The sequence below is a fragment of the Squalius cephalus genome (genome assembly GCF_949319135.1).
Source record: "Squalius cephalus genome assembly, chromosome: 4".
Classification (NCBI taxonomy): Eukaryota; Metazoa; Chordata; class Actinopteri; order Cypriniformes; family Leuciscidae; genus Squalius; species Squalius cephalus.
Window position 1 is genome coordinate 23,292,544 of NC_137125.1, and position 19,208 is coordinate 23,311,751.

Here is a 19,208-nt window from a genome sequence, read left to right on the forward strand (position 1 = left end):
GAGACCCAGACTTGAGTAAAAGTACAAGTGCTCTATCAAAAAAGTGACTTGAGTAGAAGTTGAAGTGCTCTTTAAGCAGACTACTTAAGTAGAAGTACTAAAGTATTCAACATTTTTTGTACTTAAGTATTGCAAGTAGTTTATTTTAAAATTTACTACTCAAGTACTGAAAGTAAAAGTACAAGTATTGTGTTATGAAGTTATTAAAGAAAACAGTCAAAAGTTTGAACATCATATTGTTTATATTATTTCAAATGTTTAGGACACTCACAATTAATTTGGCAGAAGCACTAATACAAGGACATGAATGTTCAAGAACACCTTAAAATACTGAGCTTAACTCTTTGTAAAGAAAAACAGATCAAATATGTCCCTTCCCCCTCTAAAGCATCCCTCTCTTCTCTTCCCTGCTTGTGCCTTTTTTCTCCACAACTTATTGGGTATTTATCAGCATGTAACGGCGATCTCTGGAAGCTTTGTTTATGTCAGGGAGTTCCTTCCTGGAATGGCTCTTCTTCATGTGTTCCATATATGGTCTAATGTGCATAGGGCGCCCTCAGGCTCCCGGTATGGACTGAAAACACAGTACAGAGTATCCAGCGCTCGTAATGATTACATCGGCCCATTTTGGTCATAATAATTTAAATAAATATTATTCCTCTCTATAGAAATCTAAGGTAAACCTATGAAATCTATCAATCTATCAAAATCTGCACATTTTTTAGCTAAAAGCCCTGAGGGACGTTGTTTGGTCAAGCGCTTTCATGACGACCGCACATGAGATTTTTTTTTTTTTTTTTTGAATGGGTGCGGCTGACGCTCATAATTCATATTAAAGGTATCGACTATTTTTTCCTGATATATAACTGACACAAATTAAGACATAACTGTCCCTATAAGTTTCTCAGAATAAAATAGTGCTCAAATACTAAAACTTGAGTCTCATATCATTTTAATGATGTATAGTTTGTCAAGGTAATGACATTACATATAACAGTAGCCTAACTTTAAACTATTTAAACAAGTAACGAACGATTCAGTTCATCGGCGTCCTCATGACAGCTAACAGTTACACACTTCAATCTATATGAATTGTCTTTCACTCCGACAAATGAAAACATGGACTAGTAGGGCCAGGAGTGGTCTCCTTCCTCACCCTCACCCTCACCGCCACCGCCAAGATCACTCGAAGTTCTGGTTCTTCCATCTCGAAACAAATTAACAAAGCTCAAGTGTTCTCAATGGAGGCAGGCAGCAGAGCGAAAGGCAGAACGGGAGCACGCGCGGTCTTCTTGCTCGCTTGATTCGCTGGGCTAGCTTCATCAAACCTGGTGACAGAGCCATCTACCGCTCTGGCAGTGATAATGTGGGTTTGGAATGATTCGTAACATTTTAATAATTGTAACGAGTAACGATGCAGCACATAAAAAAAGTATCGGCGTAAAAGTATTACACTCGCCGAAAATATGTACTGAAGTAAAAGTGGAAGTATGAGAAAAAAATAATACTCTAGAAAAGTACAGATACAGCCTTTTAGTACTTAAGTAGCCTACAGTAGTGAAGTAGTTCTACTTCGTTACTATACATCTCTGCCTGTAGCCTTTCAACATACACTTATTTAGCTGCTTTCGCATCAGTTGACATGCCATCTCATTTCCCCTCTTTCTTTTTCTATTTTTAGCCCCCAACAACTTTTTTGCGTTATCCATCTTTTTCGACGACAACTCACTACTGTTACTCGTTCCTGCTCGCTCAGAGCTCACGGCGCCCGCGCCCGCTCGCGTAATTATCCTGCCCACTTCTATGTCAAAATTAAAAATAATGACATTGGCAACATTGCTGTCTGTATCTGACAGGACAGTTAACATTGTAAGCTATCTTACCTCAGGCTTGCTTTCCGACGTGCGGTTCTTTGTTCGGCAGTGTGTCCAGTTGTCAGACTCGCGGTGTAAGACTTTGAAAACATTTCTGCCCTAACGTTACTCTGACTGTATTGGCTGTCATGTTTCGGCCTTAGGAATGATGTTTGTTTTTTAAAGCTGCGAAGTTTATGGTAACTTTATAGGGGATAAATGCTGGCCTCGGCCTCGATCAATGCAGAAATCCAGATACATTCAGTATTTCACAAACTTATTATTTTCACTGAAGATAGATGGATAGATAGATAGATTCACACAGATTCATATTTTTCTGGTGACACTTTAAATTTCCAGGGAATTAAAACTCTTTCCACACAAAAAACAAAAGTCTCACATCTGACCTTTCAGGTGTCTCTCTAATGGCAAAAGAATCTTTCAACTAAATGGTCTGCGTAGGTGATTTTTGAAATTGCTCCTTTTTCTGCAATATTTCTCCAGAATGAGTTTGCAAGTGGCGTTTCAGGTCCGCTCGATATGCGAAACTCTTTTCACACTGAATACACATGTAAGGCTTCTCTCCAGTATGAGATCTTATGTGAGTCCTAAGGCTTTCTTTAAGTGTGAAACTCTTTCCACACTGAGGACAGGTGAAAGGCTTCTCTCCAGTGTGAACTCTCATGTGAACATTAAGGTTTGTTTTGTTTGAGAAAGCCTTTCCACAGTTAATGCACATAAAAGGCTTCTCTCCAATGTGAGTTATTACATGATTCTTAAGGTGATCACTGTCTGTGAAAATCATTTCACACTGATGGCATGTAAAACAGTTCTCTCTTGAGTGAATCCTCATGTGGGTATTAAGGTTCACTTTATGTCTGAAAGTATTTCCACACTGATCACAAGTGAACGGCTTCTCTCCAGTGTGAATTTTCATGTGGGAATTAATTGTTGCTCTATGTTTAAAACTTTTTCCACATTGAGGGCAAGTGAAAGGCTTTTCTCCAGTGTGAATTCGCATGTGGCTCATAAGGCATCCTTTTCGAATGAAACATTTTCCACACTGTTGGCAGGTGAAAAGGTTCTCTCCATTGTGAATTCTCATGTGGACTTTAAGACTGTCTTTTTGAGTGAACCTGTTTCCACATTGTTGGCAGGTGAACGGCTTCTCTCCATTGTGAATTCTCATGTGGGCTTTAAGGCTGTTGTTTTGAGTGAAACTTTTCCCACATTGTTGGCAGGTGAAAGGGCTATCTCCAGTGTGAATCCTCATGTGTTTTTTGAGGTTTCCTTTTTCACTGAAACTTTTTCCACAATGTTGGCAGGTGAAAGGCTTCTCGCCAGTGTGAATTCTCATGTGGACTTTCAGGTTTCCAAGTTGATTGAAACCCTTTCCACATTGAGTGCAAGAGAAATAATTTATAGTTGCCGTCTTCTGACCCATTTTTTGTGAAGAAGTCTTTTCAGTCTGTGAGCAACTAAAAGATTTTTCTCCAATTATAAAATCATTACTCTCATCCTGATCTTCCTCTTCCTTTTCATTCAATTCTTGACTCTCTTCTTTAAGCTCTGTCAGATCTAAGTTGAAAAAAGACAAAAACAAATGAACCACGGTTAAATGGCTCAAAGCAACAGACATCAAAACAAAGCATCAAAACCAACAGCATGTACTCCTGAATATTGTCAGCTCTCCTCTTTTAGGAAACATCCCCAAAAATTATGAAATTTGAAATTATGAGCAGTTTTAGAACCCCTTATCAAAAAATAAAATAATTATACCAAGAGAACTGGCTAGTTAGACAATCTCAAATCTCCCATTTATTTGCAAAATATTAGAAAAACAGTGTCCTCTCACCTATGTTCAGATTTGCAGAGAAACAGTATGGATAATTGTGGACAATTTCAGTTGACATTTAAGCCCGATCACAGCACAGAATCTGTGCTTATTAAAGTTATAAATGACATGCTTATGGTATCTGATCTCAGCCAGCTACATCTCTCTTGAAGTGCTATTAGATCTTTTGACAACATAGACAAAATATTCTCTTATTGGGTCTCAATCATGAAACATTCGTAAATATTCTCTTATTGGGTCTCAATCATGAAACATTCGTAAATATTAAAGTAAATACGTGAGTGATTTGCGCGTAAAGAGACCTTCCCGAAAACTCCTCCTGATTCACAAATACTTCGTAAACGTCAGATGTGATAGTGAAATGTGTGTGTGTGTGTTAATGAATTCCAATCAGTCGTAAATGGGACGCACGTGCACGCTCATTCTCAATTACCATAAATCCCACCCATTAAATCCGACTGACAACTATATATGGGCATTATATTATGACACCAAACAAAGGATTTCAACATGTCTTCTCAAAAGCGAATGAAAAAGAGAAATTTCTCAGATGCAGAAATTGAAGTTTTATTATCAGAAGTTCATTCAAAACGCCACATTTTATTTTCAAGCGTACATAGAGGCGTATCAGGTCCTAAAAAAAAGGAAGCTTGGCAGCATATTACAGATGCAGTTAATGGAGTTTCATCTGTTAATCGAACAGTCCCAGAAGTGAAAAGAAAATGGTTCGACATGAAGCTTGACTGCAACACTTGTGACTTGCGGACTTGTGTTCCGTTTGCAGATGCTATTACTGGCTCTCATAATAAAAGTAAAAAGAAAAACCGTATGTAATTACTATATATAATATTTTTTCAAAATGCTGTGTAAATATGTACCCGATTAAGGTGAATTAAAATGCAGCCTTATTAATGAGCAAAACGTTCGGATGTTAAACGCACTATTTACGCGTGGCTGGGAGCAGGTGTAGATTTCTTTTCTAGATTTCTAGTACCAACTAACATTTGGAAAATATGAACATTTTAATGAATCCGAAAATTTACGCCAGAACCACTTTACACACGATTTACACAAAAATTTGTTCTGCTCGTGTTTCATGAATGAGACCCAATGAGTTGACAAGAATTAGCATGGATTATGTACCATCTACCCAACCGCTACCTATATGCATGGAGTGCCACAGGGCTCAGTATTAGGCCCTCTACGTTTCTCTATGTATGTTTCCCCTGAGAGACATAATTAGATTTTAATATATCATGCCAGTGATACTCAGTTTTATATTTCTCTACAACCTGAAAAAACTGCACAACTCTCCAAGTTAGCAGAGAGTATTAATGATATCAAAGATGGGATAACTAGTAATTTTCTTCTATTCACTTCTGACAAGACAGGGCTATTAAAGGAGAACTCCGGTCAATTTTAACATTTTTTTGTAAATTTGGAGTGCTGTCAGTACAGAGAACAACGACAAAAATCGGTGTTGCCTACACCGTGTTATCCTCTTTTTAAAATTTGCACCCTGTTGACTTCAATGGGGCAAGTTTTAAACCTGCTTTTAGCCTCTTAACATCCTTGATGTGTCATTACAAGTGCACAGCTAATGTGAGTGATTCCTTCAGAGTGAACACGGGTGAATCTGACTGCAGTAGATGTGAAAGATATAAACAATACCACATGCGGAACCCAGTCTGCAAAACGCATGCGCAGCATTACGCATAGTGCATTAACATTATATCGAGCATTCATCAAACTGTTAACGTTTTATTGAGGAGAATTTAAAATTCCCCCACAAGAGTCACCTAAGGTGGGGATGCTACCAATTTTCCAAAATGAAATTCAGGTCCTAAATTAATGTCAGTAAAAATCATGATTGGTGAACCCGGTCGAATTTCGGTCGAAGTCCACAGCAGTCGATTGTCGAGTTCTCCACTGTTGCTTAGTTACCTATGATCACGCGCGTGAACTCGACAATCGACTACTATGGACTTCGACCGAAAACAGGAAATAAATACAGGTATGTGCGCTGGCCGAATTAACTTAATTTTTATTCATATCTTTCACATCTACTGCAGTCAGATTCACTGTGTTCACTCTGAAGGAATCACTCACAATGGCTGGGCACTTGTAATGACACATGAAGGATGTTAAGAGGCTAAAAGCAGGTTTAAAACTTGCCCCATTGAAGTCAACAGGGTGCAAATTTTAAAAAGAGGATAACACGGTGTAGGCAACACCGATTTTTGTCAGCACTCCAAATTTACAAAAAAAATGAGCTCAATGTTAAAATTGACCGGCGTTCTCCTTTAATTATCAGATTAAAAACATTTGCACAGAAGATGCTAGATCTCAATGGATATACTGTTATATCACTTTCTACAGTTAAGAACTGGTTGTGAGTGACCAAGGTTTTGTTGAAAGCAAGTGGCTCTTTGATTATCACGTATCCTGTGTTTAATAATTAAGCTCTAGTTGGTTCAAAATGTAGTGGCTGGAGTGCACGCTAGATAAAAGAAATATGACGACATTAGCTACTTTTACAATCTCTACAGCGACTGCTTGTTAAGTTTTGTATTACAAGCGCCACCCACTGGCCCAACGACGGTATGCAATGATGTGGCTGAAGGTTTCCTGCACATTGTCTTTTCTGTCTGAAACGATCAATAATACTTAAGGTATTGAAATTTAAGTTAATTCCAACTAAATTACTATGATGCCAAATGATTATAGGTCATATACATAATTTATTGCAACATTTGATTTTAGCTTGTTTGGATTTAATTTTTAAATTTGATTAGGCTAACTTGACTCAGCAAAAAAACAGTTCATAGGACAGTTTACAGGTAGTAGACAATGTAAAGGGTTCACCAATCATGATTTTTACTGACATTAATTTAGGACCTGAAGTTAATTTTGGAAAATTGGTAGCATCCCCACCTTAAGGTGACTCTTGTGGGGGAATTTTAAATTCTCCTCAATAAAACGTTAACAGTTCGATGAATGCTCGATATAATGTTAATGCACTATGCGTAATGCTGCGCATGCGTTTTGCAGACTGGGTTCCGCATGTGGTATTGTTTATAGTTACAGTGGTCGACAGGCTTGGAGGAGTGGAGCAAGAAAAATGAGCGATAGTGAAGAAAGTGCAGTGCCCACGACCAGCTCGAAGGACATCGTTGACAAGAAAGGTAATTTAATTTAAAGTCCCACTGAAGTGCCTTGGAAAGTACAGCTTTGTATGATGGGCTGACTAGGGCTTTAGCTATCGATTATTTTAATAATCGAGTATTCTACTGATTATTCCATCGATTAATCGGATTTAAAAAAAAATAATAAAAAGTGAACAACAGCTTTTTAAATTACTTAAAATACAGATAAGTAACACTTTACAATATGGTTCATTTTAACATTAGTTAACATACTAAGAATGAACAATACTTCTACAGCATTTATTAATCTTAGTAAATATTAATTTCAACATTTACTTATACATTATTAAAATCAAATGTTATATTTGTTAACATTACTGTGAACTAACATGAACAAACAATGAAACTAACATTAACAAAGATGAATACATACAGTTACAAACAGTGTTGGTCAAGTTACTTGGAAAAAGTAATCCAGTTACTTTACTGATTACTTATTTTCAAAAGTAATTAGTTACTTTACTAGTTACTTTTCAAAAACATGATGCACGAAATGAATACGCTATAAAGCAATAGACCTTTCTGCTTAATTCTTATTCTTTCTGCATATTCCATCATCTAAAATTGAATCAAATGAAACATTCTTTTTTAAAACTTGTTTTATTAGTTTCAGTATTTTAACTTTATGCACATTGCATCAATGACTCACTCATTAAGATGATCGCCTGCCGCCTCCTACTGGTGGTTTATAAATATTATTTCTATGCACAAATAATATTTCTTATTTGTATATTCAAAAAATATTTTAAATAATCTCATTACATTATTTAATGCAATTTATTTGATTGGTAACAGCCCTTTAGCATCTTATTATTCTATTGTAATTTATTGATCAAATTTAAGAATTTTAAATGAAAGATGAAGCAAACGATAAGGGGAAAATGCCCTTTATAAAGGTTAAAGTACCATAAATATGCCAATTTATATATGTTAAAGCTGACTGAACTGATGAGAATACTGAATCGGAATAAATTATATTTACAACACAAAAAAAAAAAAAAAAAAAAAAAAAAAAAAATCACATTTTTTTCCTGTTCTAACAAATGTTTTTACTCAGACAAGTGAATGACCGACCGAAGGACAAATGAAAAGGCTTAAATGTTGAGCCCTGGTATATATTTTTTATTATTATTCATTTATTTACCCATAAACCTATCTTTAGGAAGCCATAAGTTACAGTGGCAAGAATACCTTTGTGAAACCTTTGGGGGTGGTGGACAGGGTTTACATTAAGACAGGAGTTTGCCTTAATCTAGTTAATCATGCATTTCTTTTCTTTTATTCCACAGCTGATGTGTGCAGTTTTTTATTGCTTGCATTAAAATAATTTTCTCTTGTTTTGTTTTTTAATTGCAGTCTTTTTCTTCTGCCATTCATGCTTATCAGCTCCATGCAATCTTAAGCTTTTCTTGGTTCAGCTGTACACAGTCTGAAAAGGTTTTTTGGCAGTTTGCTCAAATAAAAGACCCATTCTAAGAGCCATCGTTTAAGCTGTTGACTTTTCTACCTTGGGAAAGAACGTTAAACGAACAACTTAAAAAGGCATGACAAATCATGACATAAGACTGACATCACTCACATCGCACCAATGCATTATCCCTCATGAACAAATATAACGTCTGATGTTTGCACGCGCATACAGTTTACCATTACGACATCGTTCATGAATAAACATGACGTCTGAACACGGACAAACGGTGCGTGTTGACGCGTCAAAATTCACGCGTTTCGTTCAAAGACTTTTGAACGCGATCGCTTGCCATAGTGTTTACCACTGACTTCGTGGCGCTCATGTCATTGTCACTCACGAGTCACGGCTCACGTCGCGAGACAGTCTCGCAGTATAACGCAGTAACGCAGCCTGCTTACGGGGAAGTAACAGTAATCTAATTACTGTTTTTGCAATTGTAATCCCTTACTTTACTCGTTACTTGAAAAAAGTAATCAGATTACAGTAACGCGTTACTTCTAACGCGTTACTGCCCATCAGTGGTTACAAATGTATTGTTCATTGTTAGTTCATGTTGGTTAATACATTAACTAATGCTAATGAACCTTATTGTAAAGTGTTACCTAAATACATAATAACAAGCAATAATTAATAAAGTATCAAAGTAATCACATGGGTTTTATTGAACAACACTGTTAAAGTACACCATGTAAAATAAATGATATAAGCTAATATAAACATAACTTAGGCTATGTACATTACGGAAAAAACTAATGCCTGCAGAGAGCGTCAATGGCTTGGTTAGACTAAGGCATGATCAAATCCTTGTTTAATATCGGCCAAACAAAATTTAATTCAAATGTCAACTTAATCTTTAATATTTGGTCTCTTCTGTACGGTAGAGATGCAACAGCTGCTGTATTTTTTTTTTAACAATAGCCTGTGCACGTCAAAACATGCAAACTAAATAAACTTTTATTTTGAAATCGTGATGAACAACAATTCGCATTTCAGAGAGATGTTTATGTATCGTTCTCCTGTGTTGGCGTTTTACAAATGAGTTGCGTTACGAATCTTGTGAAACGGTGCAAACTGCATATAGATGAACGTTATAAACCACAAATACTCACAGCACGCAGAGATGGAGTTTGAGAAACCCGAGACGCTGACACACATAAATGATGACAGTGATATGAAACAACACGCGTCCGAGGTTTTGCGTTCCCAAACGTACATTATCGGAAACCTAAACAAACAGCACATGAAGAGACTGAGTATGTGTGGAGCAGCGTTTACTATGAACGGAGCTAAGGTACTTTTAACAATCTGCACGCATATAAATAATTAAAGCATTGTGCTTCTCTGTAAAAAACAAAACAGCGCATATATTTTTTTGTGATTTTTTTGCGCATATCACAGCCTTTGCGATTTCATGATAGCACTCTGCTATTTTATGATTGTAAATTGTTGTAAAACGGTGTAATAATGCGGTTCATGTATTCTCGTCTGTGGAATGTGCCACTTCCGGTATTTTGCTGGTTACTCGACACAGGTAAATTGCAATCGAGGATTTTTTTCAAATCGAGTACTCGACTTTAACCGAGGAATCGTTACAGCCCTACTGCTGACGTAATTTCCAGTGAAACTAAGGAAGCTAAGGCGGGACATATTGAATGGCTCCTCCTGCTTAGTTTACCTCACAGACTGCAAGTCATACGGCACCATGGAAGCAAATCCGAGCGCTGATGATACGTTGGATTCAATAATAGAGGATTTTTCTCAGCCACATTCTCCTGCACCAACGGACTTGGCAGAATCGTCTACCAGGGACAAAAATGAACCAACCGTCTTTGGAGTCAGACCATATCAGTTTGAGCCAAGTAACGTTACGGGTTGGGGCACTTTAGATTCTAGATAGCATTTGATTGGACAGAAGATGTGATTAGAAGCTAAACTCCGCAGTGATGTCATAAAAATCCATAGTTTTGAAAGCTTATTTCTCCTAAATCCGAATTTTGTCATTGTTTTGGAACACACCAGCTTATCCATAACCTTAAAGACCCACTCCGATGAAAATCATGTTTTTCTAGGTGTTAACATGTTCTTGTGGCATTTTTCTGATGTTAGAGGACATATCTTGAGAAAAATAAGCTCAAAGTTGTATTTCTGAGTATTTCTGCATTCAAATGGCTGTGAATCAGTAGCAGACGCTAAAATGCTGGCTAAAATAGACTGGAGTTGTGACCTAGTAACTCCACTGGGCGGGGCCACAAGCTCATACTCCCCTCCGCCCCGCCCGCTCAGGTTCTGAGGAGTAGAGAAGACGATGGCGGATCAACACCTATGTGCGGTAGCGGGTTGCAATGCTAAGAGGAGAGATATTGGTATTAGCTTTCATGCTTTACCAAAACATGTTGCTGTGAGAGATGAATGGATTACGTTCCTTGGTCACGGCAATGTTAAAAACCACACATCGGTTTGCGGTCAGCACTTCACAGAAGACTGTTTCACCAACTGGCAGGAGAAAAAAAATGGGCTTCGTCAGTAAATTATTTTTGAAGCCGGATGCAGTGCCTTCCATCAAGACACCATCAACTGGACAGCCTGTGTCTTTACCGGTAAGTTTATTTTTTTTCTGTCGGGAGCTAGTTCAACGATCCCGCCTGTTTGCCCTTCCCCTCTCCGTGCCAACGGCTCCGCCCACAACGCAGAGGCGAATTGCTAATGAGCTACTGCCGCTCTGCTGAAGCGAAGTCCCAGAAAGAGGCACAGGTTTTGTGATTTTGGCTAAAAACGGCATAATCATAATTTAAAGACCACTGAGAATGTTTAAAAATAGCTCAAAATATGATCGGAGTGGGACTTTAAGGCTAACATATTCATACTAAAAGTTAAAAAAACTTTGATTTTTGATTTCAGGGGGCCTGTAATTTCAGTGGAGATATTTTGGCTATTTGCAATCTGATATAAAACAGAGCGACGTGCACTGCAAACTGTGTAGACGACTCCTGCCATCAAAGACAGGCAGCACCACAAACCTGTTTTATCATTTAAAACAATGTCATTCTTTAGAACACGAAGAAGCTACGAAATTACTCCGGCTATCTGCGGCCGCCGTCCAAAGACGGAGGAAACATCGTGTTCTACGACAGCTGTGTGAACGACGTCTACGACCCGTCTATATTCGTCGTGTTCGAAAATGACCAGATCTACCCCGAGTATCTGATCAAGTACACAGACTCGAGTAAGAAGTAGAAGAGATGTTCTTGGGTCGGATTCAGAAATATTGAGAAGTTCGTAAGAATGTTCCGCAGTACAATTCTTGAAAAAAAAAAGTAAAAGTCCTCAAATAATAAAGTTTGTGGGAATATAAAATATTCTTCTTTTTTCTTAATTTAGAGAATAAGAAGAAATTGTCGCTTAAAGGGATACTTCAGGATTTAGCATTAAGCTTTGTATTAGTAGAAAACCTGTAGTATTTTCGAATTACCATGCTTCCCACCCTCATATCCCCCTGAGACGAGAGATTTATGTATTTTTTGTCTCTATAAAAAATCCTCAGATGACGCAAAAATCGTCATTTTGCGTCATCTGAGGATTTTTTGGCCAGAGGCGTGAGACTCCAGCCAGTAGGAGGCGCTGTCCCGCATGTTCTCAACCCGCCCATAGAGGGTGGGATCTCACTCACAGAATGTACACACTGTCAGCCGACTTTCTTTGGAAGCTTAGCTAGCAGGCTCTTGTTCTGTGGAGAAAGCTGAGTAGTAGGAGAAAGCTGAATAGTAGGAGAAAGCTGAATAGTAGGGGTAACCATCCTCTTTATCCCGGACGTGTCCGGCCGCCGAGATCGTACAAAATATCCGGGATTCGGCTTTTGCTTTCTGCAGTCGCCATTATGTTTACATGCACACCTTTTGTTTCAATCTAACTGAATTCATTCCGATTGGTCAATCTGAATGTAGTGTTTACATGAACGCTAAACAAGTGATCGGTTGATGTATGCTTTTTACCAATGCTAAGAAAATTCCTCCTCCGTGAGAGATACGAGACCGGTGTCGCTCATCAGTAATCACGCCACCGGCCTCACGCCGTTCTCCCGCGCCCCTCAGCCTCGTCCTGCTCGCCACAGTAAACATAATAAATGGCGACTATAGAACACAAAAGCCGAATCCCAGACATTTTGGGCGATCTCGATATCCCTGGCAGACTCGTCATGGAGACTCACTAGTAGCCTAGCCTTGTTGATTAAACTGCGCGCTCTTACCGGTAGGCGTGGCTTGGGAGTGGCCTCCTAGAGCAGCGAATCAAGTGCATTCTGGGAGTTGTTGTCTTTCATCCACATAATCCAAAAATACATTTTCTGACTTTTCTCAGTCTAGAAAGCTCCAAATTCAAAAATAATTTCACATTTCTACTACATAAATGACCCATTTTAAATACACATTCATCTTTCCAGAGGTGAAGTATCCCTTTAAGAAGAAATTTATAGTTAAAAGAGTTTCAATTGAAAGATTATTTCAAACTCAGTTGCGTGAAGTGTGCTCAGTATAATGGTTTAAGATTTAATACAGAATTCATTACGTAGAAATGTAAAAGAGAACAAAAAACGGCAAACTCCTCATTCTTAGAGACAAAAATTAGTCAAACAATTTAGAGTTTGGGTCACATGATTTGTTTATGAAGCTGTAATGCCACCTTGTGGAAATCCTCTGGAACTGCAGGAACTGAGCTTCGAGCTGTCGGCAAATAAAAAAGACTGAGTTAAAGGTGCTGTATGTAGGATTCAGCGACCTCTAGCGGTGATGTTTCAGATTGCAACCAATAAGTTTACAAGCGCGTGCTCTTGCCATTGCGCGTGCTGACCGTGCTCGAATTTATGAGCGAGCACTGTGCATAGACAGTATATAAACGGCACTGTGGGTACCTTCCAGACTGAGACGCAACACACCGGAGAAAGCATCACACAACATGCTGGAAACTCAGGTAAACTCCCACTGCAACGTTACAATAATAGGCTACTTTTATCAGCTTGATGTTGAACTAATGCTCCATGCTCATACCATGATAAGTATGGAACCCTGTCAACCGTGCCGAATTGTGCCACTGCAAGCACCACTTCACATTTTCTTCAGGAAATGTACATTCTAGGTTTGTAGATAAGGTTTCTCCATGATTCAAATGCCCTGCCGATGTTGATCCGTGTTTTCACCCGAAGTTCGTCCGATTCACATCTGGCCTTACGAGCTTCAGCAGAAAAATTTTGTTTTTTGTTTTTTATCAATATGTGGAGTTTGTGTTGGAGTCTGTGTTGCGCCGGGCACAGGTCGTTTCTTAGTGTTATCAGACATGTCATAAGTTGCATAAGTCATAAGTCCATGTCATAAGTTGCAGTGTCGTCGCTGTTGAGTGCAAAGTCAGTAGGCTAGACGAGGCAAGAGGCTCGGGAGCGCGCGTGCAGGTGACGTCACTGGATTTTGCGGTAAATCCGACCCGGCACCTTCACATAAAAATAAGAACACTTGCTTTCCGAGGTAATAGCGGTTTATGTGAGATTACAACCCCTTCAACCCCTTTATGTGAGATTACAACCCCTTCACACACATGCAATAAAAAAAAGGATTAATTTTAGTAGAAAAGTTACATACAGCACCTTTAACTAAAGTTAATTTATCAGGCAGTATATTCAGTCATTTGAACTTTTTTGCATTATTTTACCTTAAGACAATCATATATTAAAGTGGTCCTTTAATGCTTATTCACATGTTCATTTTTCTTTAGTGTGTAATGTTGCTGTTTGAACATCAAAAATCTCTGCAAAGTTTCAAAGCACAAAGTTCTTCTCTATATCTGATACCCCTTTTCCACCAAGGCAGTGCTGGTGCCGGTTCGGTGCCTACTCGCGAACCAGTTCTTTGTGTTTCGACAGCCAAAGAACTGGTTCTCGGCCAGGAAAATTGGTTCCAAAGCGGCACCAACTCTTTGCTGGACTAGAACCGTTCTTTAACCACGTCATGCTTACGTCGGGGGCTGGGGGCCGAGTTATTGTCGAACTTGTTCTCAAACTTAACCTCCGTCCAAGCAGCACAAATGTGTTCTAAACGTCTTCTGACCCCAATATAGGATCGTAAAGCAAGGAGAAACATTTACAGAAAAACGATGTAGTCCGCCATTGTAATTGTTATGTTTGAATTTGGCGCAAGCGTTTCTAGGAAAGCTACATGGGGTCACACACCGGACGCGCAACTCAGCTCAGCGCCGCGTCTTTTAAATTCGAACAAATTATTCTCTAGAAGTGTACACACACCAGCGGCGCCTTTCGGCATCTGTCCACGGCGCCCAGCAACGGCTCAGGACCGTGTTCAAAATCCTGCCGTGCCACAGAGTGCCATTTAACGTTACATAGTTTTATATGTAAAACTATGTAACTATGTAACGACTGTGTGTGTGTGTGTCGCATAAGGCGGCTCTCTGCTTGGGCGCTGAACATTCTGATTGGTTGTTTACACAGCACTTTGATTGGTTGAATCCACGCAGCATTTTATTTCAACCACCATTTTTAACATTCTGTTGCTGTGCGTGCACAGTAAGAGTTGTTTGCTATTTGAATCAACAGTTGAGTTAAAAAAATACGACCGATGGACCGACGACGAGGTTCAGGCGTTATTAAGCCTAAATTAACGTTACATCCCAATATTGTTATGGTTTCAGCTTAGCATAGAATCTTACTAAACATGTTAGCTAATAATGTTGTATTTAATTTGATGGTGAACAGAGTAGCTTTTTAATAAAATATTCTTTAACTTCATAATTGTCATTTTGTGAAAAATCTTGTTAGAGCACCTAAAATATGTTGCTTGTGAAAACTTTAAGGCACGGTACACGTGCATGTGTACATGATCAGGATGGTATCACCTCTGCCTCATTTTGAACCAGGAAAAACCCTGCTGGTGCTCTTTAAAAAAAACAATAACATTGTATTAATAATGCAACTACAGTAGCCTGGGAAAACCCTGACAAACTTCCAGCAAATTTGAGATTTGCTCTTTAAGTCTGTCTGGCCAAGAGCCCATTCAAGCCCATTTCCAATTTTTCCAAATCGAGGCACCAATCACAAACATTGAGGCGGGCTTTACACGATGACGATCACTCTGATTGGTTTTAGGTCTATCCAATTGTGCCCAGAGGCATTTGAGCGACGTCCGTTGGTGACGCCCCTTTGGAAACGGGCTGTGAATGAACCTTCCCCAGACCCACTCTCAGTTACAACTGAGAAGGGCCTGGGGTCTCATTTATAAAACTGTGGGTATGATCCTTACTAAAAGTGTATGTGCGCCCGAAAGACAAAAATGGCGTACGGCAAAAAATATTCAGACTTGTAAAACCGTGTGTACGCCAGAACCTGCACAGAAATCACTTTATAAATCCCAGTCAGCGGAAGATTGTGCGCACATGCGTCTCCTCCCCGAAATAACCATATATGGAGCTTACAACGCCTAGTTTTACTATGCGTATCCTCATCAGCATATCATTTGCATATGATTGTTCATCCACATTATAACATGTTTAGGAAGACATTATTAAAATATGAAATACGGATGTGCCGTCACATTACATTGATGAATCATTTAGTAGCCTATCCATGCCTTGTTTTTGCGTCGGAAGTGGCGTATGCCTCTTTCAGGCCCTGATTTGTGCGTACACAACGGTTATAAATGAGGCCCCTGGTGTCTACAGTTTCACGGCAGGTAAAATCTCCCAAAATGCATTTTTACTGAGACAAGAGTTACGCTGCTTTTTTATGCATTCAGTCAACCGAGTGAGTGCTGAATAAGTGACTGTGCACAAGTGATCCTAAAGAAAATGTAGGCTATGCGTACAAACCTGAGAATGAAACCAACCTGTTTGTTCTTCAGTATCTTCTTGTTTCACTTTGAATGTTTCTTCAATCTTCATGTCTTCAATCTCCTCTTTAATAAGCGCCATCTTCATAACAGCAAGTGACGTGGATCTCAGCTGCTTCACCAGGAGTTTTTCTGTGTGTTTGTCCTGTTTAAGATGAAAATAATGAACAGATCAAGTACAATAAAATCCACACTAAATCTCTGTGTGTTTCTTAATCAGCTCTAGTTCAGTATTTCCCCTCAAAACATACACTTCAAATGATTAAAAGAGCACAATTTATACATATTCTTCCACTTTTTTGACCAGCTGGTGACGTCAGTGTGCGTTGATTCGAATCAGTGAATCGTTTTGACTAGCAATTGATTCTTCTGAGTTATAAAAAGCTCAGTTTCTTTTATCACTACTTGCCAAGAGACCGAATTTCTTTTTAAGATAAACGGATTCACGACATATAGGGAGAGAAATGGTTGCGATTGACTCATGGTAGAACCACGTTCATAAATGTATTACAAAGCATTAAAATGTTACATTCAATGATAAAATATTAATTTAACAGTTTTTGATAAAACTATACAATTACCTGAGCGGTTTGCTTTGATTAAAACACTTTAAATGCTTTGAACACACACCTTTCTCCAACCGAATCACAACAGATGCAGGAAAATAGACATAATAGAGAGTTGACAACTCAGTGTAATCTGTTTGGCAGGTGCAATGACCTGTCAGCGCATTTAATTAATCATACCGAACTGAATAGCGAACTGATTTTCACACGTTTTTTTTTTTGCTGCAAAGGTCATACATGAAGCTATGATACAGGACACATGGTTCGGCGTAATTTAATATTCATAGTGGGCTTAACAGTAATAGAATATTCTGATATATGATATAAAGTGACCAGAAGTCTGAGATCAAAACTGGGAACATAATGCCAGAAAAGGGGAAAAAAAGGGGGACATTTCCAGTTTGACTATGCCAGTTTATGGCCCACATTCTTTCTTATAGTCATCACCTGTCAAAGCCACTGTCAGCACCGTGTGTGTGTGTGTGTGTGCCAGGAATGCATGTTCAACATGTTTTCAATTGTGTGTGTATGGGTTTATTTGTGAGTGTGTTTAATATGTGTGGCGGCAAACAAGTGAGATTTTAATATATGTCCATATGATGTTTAAAGTAGAAATATTCACATAATAGGCTGAGATTGTGGGCTTGAGGTTGCCGTTTCTTGGGAATCCTGAGAGGCCACGGACAGGCTTTCTTCAGCTCTAATGGAGGTAGACGTAGCCCTGCCCTTTACCAACTAAAATAAAGAAGCATAATACATAATGAAATATATATAAAGGGATAGCCTAAGTATCTCACCCTGCCCTGTGATTGATAATATAATATTTACATTTATGAATGCTAATAGCCTTATGATGATACATCTACTCTTTGGAGGTGAACCGGGAAGCTGAAGACGAATGGAATAACACCATCTAGGAATCGGACAATCTGACCCGTCCTATCAAAATCACCCTGCTTAAAATGTTGAGAGCAAAGCACTGATGAATCACTTGCAGTGAATCCTTCTCTCCTCAAAGCCACTTCCCATTTCTTCCTCACATCTTTGTCCTTGGGAAACCCTCAAAATGAAAACGGAAGATTTGGGAGAGACACTTAACTGTTGATAATGAACCAAAGTTGCTGCAATTGTGAATAAGCTTGTTTGCAAACCATTCTACAGTCAGATGTCCTTTTGCCTTTATTTTAAGTAAGTGGGGTGGGTATGAGACACGAGAGACATTTAATACACAGTGTTGTGTAAGCTACTTGGAAATTGTACTCTGCCATGAACAAAGCTTCACTACATAAAAGCTACCACCCAGTGAAATGTAGCAAGCTAAGTAACACACACACACACACACACACACACAGCAGAAGGATAGTTCACTACATAGGAAGCTACTTTATGTTGCGCTAATTTCACATGACAAGAAAAGAGTAGTTTGTGTGGCCAAGCTACTTGATAAATAAAGGAGTTAAGCTACTGAAAAGTTACTTGATTCAGGAAATAGTGAAGCTACCACCAAAATACTATTTTAGTAACGTTAGCTAAGCTACAAGTCGCGACTGCCCGACACTGAAAATACAGTCTGTGCCACTTGTGTAAAATTCGCTGGCCAATGTTATACCAGTAGTATTTGTCTTATTATCAAGTCCCCTCTTATCAAGTCTCAGTTCATAGCCGGGTGAACACCGGCCGGTGCAGTAAACATAGCCTAGCTAGCTATGTTTCAGTACAGTAATATCAAAGATCCTTGCTCCTTCTCAACTAACTTATCTGGTAATATTCTATTCACAAATACAACCAATAGTACGGTAATGTTAAATCTTACTTGTGAAAAGTAATCCCCCGAGCCCTGTTTGCGATGGTCCGCCGATTTGAGCAGGAATATGCGGCACAGTGCTCTGGCATCCTGTTTTTAAGATTGCTTTGAACACAAACCTTTCTCCAACCGCAGCAGCGCAGCCTTATGACGTCATATCGCCACTCCAAAATAAAAGTCCTATTCACACGCTAAAATCATAAATGTGCATAGACATCCACATACAAGTACTACAACATAGCAGCGGCGTTCAGAGTTGAATTCTTGTTGAAATACACATTTAAATGCATGTTGTGAAAACAATAATCCACATATAATGTGATTTATGTTTAAAATGCTAAAAACTAATGTTTGTGTGTAGAAACAATTTATTTAAGTGTTTGGGAACTTTTTTGTTTGATGCGATTTTTTTTTTTTTTTTAAGAACTTTATCAAAAACTGAATATTATTTTTTTTTCTCAATGGAGACATTACATGACGTTTTCTGTCCCTCAGTTTTATTTAACACGGAGAAGTATATTACCATTCAACATACATGAACAATATTTATTTATGTTAATAATAAAACAAGAA

General features: G+C 38.6%; 1 protein-coding gene across 1 annotated transcript; it reads right to left on the reverse strand.

Moving 5' to 3' along the window:
* Nucleotides 1-11: 11 nt before the first annotated feature.
* On the reverse strand, nt 12-18,761 carry LOC307157369 (uncharacterized protein). Its single transcript, XM_079869265.1, has 4 exons — nt 18,645-18,761; nt 17,698-17,891; nt 16,263-16,410; nt 12-3,431 (listed from the first exon to the last, which is right to left on the reverse strand). Exons 3-4 carry the CDS (start codon nt 16,351-16,353, stop codon nt 2,299-2,301), a joined length of 1,224 nt encoding a protein of 407 aa, XP_079725391.1. The 5' UTR covers nt 16,354-16,410; nt 17,698-17,891; nt 18,645-18,761; the 3' UTR covers nt 12-2,298.
* Between the last annotated feature and the right edge of the window lie 447 nt (nt 18,762-19,208).

Bases quoted from the DNA above. Each gene is read 5' to 3' on its own strand.
- LOC307157369 (XM_079869265.1), bottom strand. From the start codon at position 16,353: ATGAAGATGGCGCTTATTAAAGAGGAGATTGAAGACATGAAGATTGAA. The intron at 3,432-16,262 runs GTTGGTTTCATT...TTTTCAACTTAG, and splicing joins AGATACTGAAGAACAAACAG to ATCTGACAGAGCTTAAAGAA.